The sequence below is a fragment of the Lonchura striata genome, chromosome 15 (genome assembly GCF_050655825.1).
Source record: "Lonchura striata isolate lonStrDom1 chromosome 15, ASM5065582v1, whole genome shotgun sequence".
NCBI lineage: Eukaryota > Metazoa > Chordata > Aves > Passeriformes > Estrildidae > Lonchura > Lonchura striata.
In genome coordinates, this window is record NC_140717.1 from 4735961 (window position 1) to 4745465 (window position 9505).

Consider the following 9505-nt stretch of genomic DNA (forward strand, 5'->3'; position numbering starts at 1 on the left):
GAAGCTTTGGCTTTTGTGCACACCTTAGAGCAGAGGCTGAGGAAGGCGCTGATTTTCGCTCTGGAAGCCTGGCAGTGCCTCTGGAATAGCTGTCACCTCTCTAGGATAAATCCCCCCAGCTTCCCAATTTATTGCGCTGATGTGACATTGTCAGACCTGACAGTCCCATCCAAAGGAAAATGGTCCTGCCTGCTTCCAGGCTGGCAAAACCCACAGGCAGGGGGACTCTCCCTAGCTGCAGGGGAGCCTGGCTGGCTCCAGGTTCTCAGCTCTCCATGTCCCTTCAGGAAAAATCCAGAGATTTTTCTCCCTGCTGTTGCAAAAACAACCAGAAGTTAAAAAAAAAAAAAAAAAAATCTTGACATTTGCCGTGTTTGTTTCTGCTCTACCAAGTCCTGCCATTTGCTCATCTTGGTCATGGTGGGATTTTCCCTGGCTGAGCAGAAGGATTATTTAGGATAAAGGCTGGGCAGCTGCATGGATCGTGCTCCTTGTGCTGGCCCTTGGTTGCTTGGGGTTTCACCCCTTCCCTGTGTGGTGCCTGCCGTGGGTTTTCCCCTCATCCCTGAGGTTCGGCAGGAATTTTTCTCCAAGGAATCACATACTCTGGGGTCTCCACTCTACCAGAGTGCCTCAATTTCCCACCTGTGGATAAAGGTGACCTCCGTGCCCACCCCACCCAGCTCTGTAAACTCCTGCCCACAGCACGGAAGGCGCAGGTCGGGATGCTCCCGGTGCTCCTCGCTGCTCCCTCTAAGGCCAGCCTTTCTCCCCTTTCCCTTGCAGGGTTTTCTGCTCCTAACTGGACCCTTCGCCCCCAGGGGATGCCAAACCAGTCCCAGCACCTGCTGCCCCCTCCAGCTGGAGGGCACTGGGTTTTGTATTTCACGGACACGGTGGCTCCTTTCCCAGGGGAATACCCCTGGAAAGCGCTCTGTCTCTCGTCCTGTTGTTGTGTCCTGATGATGATGATGATGATGATGATGATGACTTTTATTTCCTTTCCTTCCTCCTTCTCTTGCTCTTGTCCTGTGGCCATTTCTTTTCACCTCCTTCCCCTTCCCTGGATCTCCCCACTGGAGTTCGATGGCTTTATAACCTGCAGTGGCTCTTTTCAGAATTCCACACTTCCCCTCCTTCCCATGAGGGCATTTTGCAGCTGCATGAAATCACCACCTTTGTGATCATTTTTGGGAGTTTCTGGGGGTGAGCAGAGGTGGCAGGGGCTGGGCAATGGCGAGGTCTTGTTGCTTGTCCAGAGCTGGGGGCTGTTCCTGCCAGGCTCCCTCTTTCCCCAGCTGAATCCTTGTGTTTTCATGGCTTCTCTCTGGATTTGGACAAACCTGGGCATATGCCTGAGGCTGGGGGCAGATGATGTGCAATTCCCTTGAATTTTATTCATCCCCAAGCAGCCTGGGTACAGCTGTGTGGTTTTTGATCTGATTTATGTGTCACGAATCCTCCTAAGCGGGCCCTGCTTTGTCTCTCTTCTCCTGCTCTCTTTTCCTGCTCCCTGTGAGCCTTTCCTTTCACTCAGTCCCAACTTCTGCTGGCATGGAAGTTCTCCCACAAGCTCTGAACACACAGGCTGATGTGCAGACCAAGGAAAAGCTCCTGGCAGTGACTTCTCCAGGAGATTTTCCTGGGAATATTTCATTTGCAGCTATGCTGAGGGCCTGGCTGCACCCAGAGCTTTGCACACCCTGATCCCTCTCCCAGGTGAGCCTGGAAAGCCACGAGGATGGGACAGAAGCAGCTGCCAGAGGGAACAAAGGCAGCACTTGGAGGGGGATGGGGGCTCCAGGTCTTTGGCAAGGATGTGCCAACAGAGGAATCATGAAATCCCAGAGCCAGCAGCCCTCAGCACATCTCGTGGGCACTTCTGGGACAGCAGACCCCAGCCCTTTCCACATCTGAGAGAGCAGAAAGTGCCACCGTGGGGCCATCTGCTGCCAAGAGAGACGTGTGTGGCATTTTGGGGGTGAGCCAGGTCCCTCGGTGCCACCTGCCAGTGGCATGAGCTGTCTCAGCCAGGACACCTCCTGTGAGAAGGGAGGTGAGATCAGCTGCAAAGGTGCTGGGCTCTGACACGCTCACACCTCAGCCCTGCTGCAAGAACCTGGCCCCAAAAGCAATTTGTTAACACAGCCACAGAAAGGTCGGAGGAAACAGAAAGCTCTAACAGAGACAAGCTGTCTGCAAGGGAAAGCAAGCCTGACCTTGTGTGTCCTTCCTCCTGCTGCACCCTGAAGAGTCACAGAACGTTCTGAATTGGAAGGGACCCACAAGGATCAAGCCCAGCTCCTCAGTGGATGGCCCACCCAGGGATTGAACCTCGGGGTTCTTAGCACCAGGCTCTGCCCAGCTGAGCCCATCCCAGCTTGTCCTCCCTCGCTGCCACCGCAAGGACAGCAGGACACGGCTGCAGCTCCTGCTGGAGGCAGGGATGCAGGGTTGGCATCTTGAGGTGGCAGCTGCTGCTCCTCCCCTCCTGCCCCGCTGTGCCCAGCTGTGCCCAGCTGTGCACGGGTATCCTGGGTGGAGCCGAGCACCAGAGCTGCTGATGGCACAGGGATTGCCCAGGAGCTTTCACAGGGCTGACATCACCTGCCCTGAGCTAAAGGCAGCACAGAAAGAGCTGCAGGAGCTCTGCTGCTCTCCCAGCCCGTGGAACAAGCCCCACTGTCTCAGGCTGTCATTCCCACCCTCAGCCAGGATCTCCTGCCGCGTCTCCGTGGGCTGTGACACCTTCTGCAGCTTCGACTCCCTGAATCCCTGAAGCATCTCCAGCCCAAAATCCAGGAGCAAAAGGGCTCCAAGCACCGGGAGACTTTGAGATCCAGGTCAGCAGGTGCCGGCTGAGCATCCAATATGGGATAAAACGAATAAATGCTGCCACGGTGTGGCCGGAGCTGAGCCGGCAGGGCCGGGACACGCGGCCAGCGGTGCGGCACTGCCTCGGCACCTGGGCACCTGCGGGGGAAAGCTGGAGAGCACGGGGGAAAGGACAGCCCACCCCAGTGCCAGGGATGGGAGAGCTGGGTCCCTTGGCTTGGGATGGGTGAGTCTGGGAGAGGTCCTGGCTGGGAGAAAACTCCCCGGCTCCAGAGCTGGGAACACGCAGCAAGCTTGGCCTTGACCCCCTTCCTGGGGCTGCAGAAACTAAATGAAAATCAGGAAGAAAATCAGAAAGAAAATCAAACTCATCCTCTTGAGAAATTCTAGCTCTGGCTTTGTGCTCTGGTCCTCCTTTAGAAGAAGGGAAGATGCAACCTGACAGGAGGAGGAGGAGGTAATGCCCCAAAAAAACATCTCTTTGTCCTCTTCCCAGCTCCTGCCGTGGTGCTGGCAATGTTTCCCTCCTGCCTGCCCTGCTGTGCCATCTCCCACCTGCAGCCCGTGCCTGAGCTGGATTATCTTGCTTCCCCTGCATCCCAAAGCTCATCATCACCTCCGTCTCCCCTCCCAGGGGAGCCAGCAGGGCAGCACAGCCCTGCTCCCCTGGGTGTGCAGAGGGGCTGGGCCAGGCAGGCAGGGCTCACCAAACACCGCCTGGCCGAGCCCTGCCAGCCCTCGGAGGGGCAATGCTGGTTTAAGGCTCCTTGCCTGCACCTGGAGCAGAAATCCCCTCCCTGCCATGAAGTCCGTGAGGTTAGAGACCCCCAGGGCTCCGAGCTGCCTCTGCTCACAAGCTGCACCACTGGGAATTTTGATTCACTGTTTGCTGTTGAGTCAGTCTCAGACGTCTGAACTGCTCCCCTTCATCCCCTCCACCCGCAGGGGCTTCGCACTCCCCTCGAGCTCCATTTTCTCCCATAGCAACAGGGGAAAGAAACTTGTGGATGTGCTTTATTATTCCTGAGATGTGGCTCTCCCAGCCTGGCCTCTGCTCGTCTCGCCGTGGCCTTTCTGACCTGCAGGTGTAGCCACAAAATCTCTGCTGTGAACACAGAGGGAGGTGGCTCTGCCCCAGCCCGCTGCCCTGAACTGCTCCAGGGGTCACACACGGGGGTTGTGCCTCTGGGGCACTCGGGTGACAAATCTGTCCCCTCTGGGTGCCTGCTGCCCCCCACTCCTGTGCTGGACCTGATGGACCCAGCCTGGCCAGCATCATCTCAGTTGCTCTCCTGAGGATCTCCACCACCACCACCACCCCAGTTTGGAGCAGCTCTGCTCCTTTTCACTCTGCAGGTGTTAAAGAGACCCTTCTCTGAACAGGTTTGATTTTCAAGATGCTACAAAGTGGGGCTTCTTACAAAGATTTCACTTCCTAGGTCTTTCAAGTGTCTGCAGAGAGTAATTATATGGATTTGAAAAGCCAGGGAAAAGGTTCTGTGTTTTCCCACCCTGCTGTGTCCACCAGCAGGGAAAAACCATTCAGTGCACGGGTATCCAGTGCTGTGCTGTTGGTGATTTCTGAGGCTTCATCTCCTGGGAAGGGCTGCCTGGGAGTTTGTTGTTCTTCTGTTTATGAGAGACAACAGCAAAACAATGAGACAATGGCAAAACAGTGAGACATCTGCCACCAGGAGTGGCCTCACAGAGCTGTCACCTCCACATCGTGGCCTGAGCTCGTTGCTCAAGAGGAGCTGAGCCAAACTGGCCAGAGAACGGGGTCTGGCTCTGGGCTGTGCACGCTCCCTGTCCCCCCTGTGCCTGTGTGTCCCCAGGGGGAGCAGGGACTGTGTCCTCACCCTGAGCACGGGGACCCGGGGGCTCTGAGGTGTCTGCACAGCCAGCAGTCCTGCCGCTGGGCCAGGAGCCTCACCCTGCAGGGGGGACATGGCATCGGGCAGGACAATGCCCCCGTGGCTGCTCCATCCCTGTCAGAGTGTGGTTCCTGTCCCCCCAGGCTGGCTGTGCCCTGGGGACCCTCCTGGCAGCCCTCCTGCCCAGCTGGACGTGCAGGGGCAGCCTGGGCACGGCTCAGTGCCTTGTGCTGGGGAGGGAGCTCCTGCCTTGGGCTCCTTTTCCCCCCGGGATAACTGGGAGCAACCCCAGCCCCATCTCCCCTAGCTGGGTCCCCCGGGGGGGTGGAGATGGGGAGAGGTCCCAGCGTGGGTGCAGACTGGGGCTCTGAACTCTGCCACGTGCTGGAGACCCCGTTCTGCTCAAACCTGGTGGGGAGAGGTTGTGTTTGTGCTCAAAGCCTCATGGATCTGCACCAAGCCCAAGCCAAAGGTGCTGCCTCCTGGCTTCTGACCACTGAAGCCATTCCATTGCCCCCTGAGGGTTTCCCACCATTTTTGGAAGGATGATTTTATGCTCAAAACTCGATTCTGTTCCTGCTTTCACCAGGGACTCGTTCTCAGCTTCAGAACTGCTCTGATAACTCTGCAATTGCATTGAGAGTCCCTTCGCAGAACAGATGGAGACACATTTTCAGGACCATTCAACTTTGCTGTAACTCCCTGTTTTTTATGACAATTCCTTCTGCTGTAACAGGGAGAGCAAAATTTGGCCAGTGCTCTTGAAAAACCTGTAATCCTGAGCTTGGATACAATTAGCCTGGAATCCGAGTCCTCCCAGATCCAAAATGCCTTCCACACCTGCTGGCTTCAGTGGCACTGGGGATTTTGGCAGCTTGCACAGCAGCAGCAGCAGTTTCAGAGTATTTTTGCGTGTGTCAATCTGCGCTTGCACATGCCTGCGATGCATGGCTCCAGCAATCCCTGGGAAATCTCCCCTTTCCCAGGAAAATCCCAGCTCCAGCTTCTTCCATGTGGCCGTGTGTGCTCAGCAGGGAGTCAGGGGAGAGGGAGAAAGCTGCTGCTTTAAAGCACTTGGTTCCAGAGGTGAAACAGAATTTAGGAGAGGTCAAAATCAGCTTGGTGTAGCCCAGGGAAAACGTGTGGCATATCCAAGCACTGCCATGCAGATCCACCTTTTTTTTCCTGCTAGGAAAATGCAGCAGACTGGCAATTCCTGGCCTCCACCCCTACAGATGTTTGGCTGTGGTGGAACTTTGAGCCCTGGAATCACAGGAATAAAACCCTGAGAGGTTGTGAGCTCAGAGCTGAGCAGTGGCAGCACCTCACTGCCAGGGATGCTGCTCTCCCTCACTCATCCACGTCCTGCCTGGCCAGATTTTGGGGAAGGAGGAGGGAGGAAGAGCCTCAAAGTGAGCAAAGCAAACCTGTGAGGCTGGCCCTGAGAATTCCTGGTTTACCAGGAGCCTATAGGCTGAAGCTTTGCAGCTATTCCTCATTCCTGAGGAGAGCAATTGGGCAAGACTCCTGTATCCAAAGCTTTCAGAGCTGTTCTGGAGCTGTGGAAAAGCAGGAGCTGGGATGCAGGGCAGCTCTCTGCAGGGCTGGTGCAGAAATCTGGGAGGGAAAAACACCAGGCAAAGTATTTTCCTTCCAGGGGCATCCTTAATACCTGGAAAATTGAAGGCTAAATACTGGAAAAGTTGGTTTAAGAGAGGAACTAATTCAAGGCTTCTTTTTGCTGCTTTGTTTTCATGTGTTGGTTTTGGGGTGGGGAAAGCAAACAGAGAGCAAACAGCCAGTGTATCAAATTTGGATCAAATCAAACTTTTTGTTCCTACAATAACTGCTGGCGGAGATTTTTTTAAATTTGTCAAGGGCAACAAAACAGCCTTAATTCGCTGAGACACTAATGCTCCTTGCTTCTGAGCCTGCTTTTTTGTTCTCCTCTCCTTGTGATCGTGGCATGGAATCCTATCTTAAGAAAAGCCACTTCCCAATAGCCTAGAGCAAGTTCAGGAATAGGAGATGGGGTTGGAGAATCTCCCTAGGAGTGAGATTCAGTGTAAAATCCCTGCTTTGCTAAAACCCTACAATACAGGCAAATCTCCACAATTCCCAAGGTTGAATTCCCATGCTCTGCTGCCTCGAAATGCCTTTGAAAACCCCAGGCTGTGTGTGCTTTGTGAGCACTCTGCAGCTTTTCCAGAGTGCACACACAGTTCCCCAGGCAGGGCACGAGCAGAGCAGGATGACTTTCAGCAGGGACTCATCGCTCTGTAGATTGCACAGAGTTAAAAGCACCACTTCTACCAGCTGCCCGGGGAATTTGCTATTCAGTGCCAATTAATTTTTGTAATAGGAGCAGGGATTTATCCCCTCGGCTCCCCCAGGCACCTTTAGTCTTAGACTCAAAGGTTGGGTTGGAGTTTTTCATTTTCCAGTGGCCTTTTCCTGAAGAGCAGCAGTGCCATGATGAGGACGGGGATTGGGCTGGGGAAGGTGGCAGCTTTGGGGCAGGGAACTCCCAAATTTTCCATTGTGAACCCTTCAGATGTGGGTAAATCCTGCTGGGCCGCGTGGGGCTCCATGCCCTGGCTGCTCCCTGCTCCCCTCACACCCTCACATCACTGTGCCTTCATCCGCCCGAGGAAACGATGCCAAGATTGGAGCCTGGCACTCCCACTTTGCATCCCATGCCATCCCACAGGTGTGTGTGGAGCAGGGGGAGCTCCTTTTGTAGCTGTTTTCTGTGTGATCCCAGGGTAGCTTTGTGCTGAGGCCACAGGGGTGGGGTGAGCCCGAGCTGTGTGTGATCCTACCAGTGCTTTAAGCAGCCAGAAACGTGGTTCTTCCCCTACCTCCGAGCTCTCAATGCTGCTAAAAATCTCTGCCATTCGTCCCCCGTGCTCCAGCCCCTCTCTCAGACTGGCTCTGGCTCTGTTTGCAAGATACCCACGTTGTTCTGAAGCATGCACCTCTCTCTGTATAGTCCCAAACTTCTGATTTTATGGAATACTTATGCCTGTTTGCATTACGGTCCAAATAAAAAAGCGAACGAAAAGCTGGCAGTTCTTCTCTCCACTCTGGGTTTTTAACACCACGAGGCTGCTCGAGGTCTCTGCTGCTGCCTTGGCCTGGCTCTGCTCTGCCACCTGGAATGCCAGGGGGCCATAAATAGCAGTGACAATCAGCAGCACCCGTTCACCTGCCAGACACGACGCTGCCTCGCCAGGCGCCTGAGTCACAGCACTCCCCGGTGAAAAACACCTTCCCTCTCCTGTGAACATGCAAAAAGTTTAATGCAGGACAATAGGAGACGAGGACCATAAACATTTAAAAAGTTTAATGCAGGACAATAGGAGACAAGGACCATAGAGCAAAGACCTTTTTTAGGGCTGGGTGCATCCTGAAACTCAGCCAAGAGCACCCCTGCAAGTTTGGAAACACCCTTTATTTACCATTTCTAGTGCATCAATGCCTGTTGCATATTCACAGACCCTTATGCACAGTAAACTTTTCCCCAAACCAGTTTACATGTTCCAAGAAGTGTTTAGCCTGGCTCCTCCTCAGTTCCACTTTTTTAGAGCATGTGGATTCCTTGGTTGTGCTTTTGGTCCTTTTTTCCCCTCCAATTTTCGGGTCTTGGTGCACACTGCCTTCAGTCAGTGAGTGCTGATAATTGGAATATCAATAGCAGTGTCCTCACCCTGTGTTCAGTGGATTTTATCCCATCCCAGCAGCAATTTAACACAAGCACACTGATATCAGCTATTTCACTAAGCTTAATTAAACAACAGAAATCAAAACTGCATCTTTATAACAAAGTTACTTTAACACCACACATATAAAATCCATTTAAATATTTGCAAAAAGCCAATATTGTAATACGTATCTATGGATCCCATCATTTATCCCGTGTCCTCAGGGGAAATGTCACAGGGCTGGCTGTGTGCAAACCAGGGTGAGTTTTGGAGCCTTGGGAACACAGCAAAAGCAGTGCAGGCAGCAGCTGAGAGGCCTGGGAATGAGAAAGAAATGAGGAAGAAATGAGGAAGAAATGAGGAAGGAAGAAATGAGGAAGGAAGAAATGAGAAAGAAAGAAATGAGAAAGAAAGAAATGAGGAAGCCGCCAGGGCAATGAGGCAGAAATATGGACATGGTTTTTCCCATGGAAAAATGATTTTCCCATGGAAGGGAAAAGGGGGGCTCATCAAAAAAGAGATTTTTTACATGTCCCACTGCCAGAGAGCAGGGTTAGGTGGGACAGGGGGAAGGAAATGTTCCCTGGGAGGGCGGGCAGGCCCTGGCACAGGATATTGATACACATTGATCCACTTTAGGTATTTCTGCCTATTGATGAGGTCCCCTCTGTGCACCCCATTTTCGGTACAGATACATTAGAACCTAATTTTGGAGAATTTTGGACTTTCCGTGCTGACGGGCACTGGCCCTAAAGAGAAAACCATACCTGACCTGAGGCCGTGGAGAAGGCTTCCAAAATGGAATGATAAAATGAAGATGATGGGTGTGTAGTCTGACTAGAAGTGTGTAATACCACATAGTAGAAAACTTAGTTTGGGGTTTTGGAATATAGCCATATACATACATTATATAAATATATTAAAAATTATATATATATATATCTAAAACAAGATAGAGGTTTTAAGGTGGAAGCTAATCCTTCTTTACTTTCTTCTCCACAAATTTCAGTAGTATTGTGTAATTAGGCAAAAAAGTCCACATTACAGAACACAGGTAATTAGTTATTCAGTTAAAAATAAAAATAATTTAAG

The 9505-nt window shown here is 52.7% G+C and overlaps 1 protein-coding gene across 4 annotated transcripts in view; it reads left to right on the forward strand.

Annotated features, from left to right (window-relative positions):
- The window catches only part of NOS1 (nitric oxide synthase 1), a 92546-nt gene extending 84773 nt beyond the window's left edge, over positions 1-7773 (forward strand). For all 4 annotated transcript variants that reach the window (XM_085592959.1, XM_085592960.1, XM_085592961.1 and 1 more), the window contains exon 29: positions 787-7773. In XM_085592959.1, the coding sequence (XP_085449085.1) occupies positions 787-802 (16 nt within the window). In that variant the 3' untranslated portion in view covers positions 803-7773. The remainder of the gene's footprint in view (positions 1-786) is intronic.
- The last annotated feature ends 1732 nt before the right edge of the window (positions 7774-9505 follow it).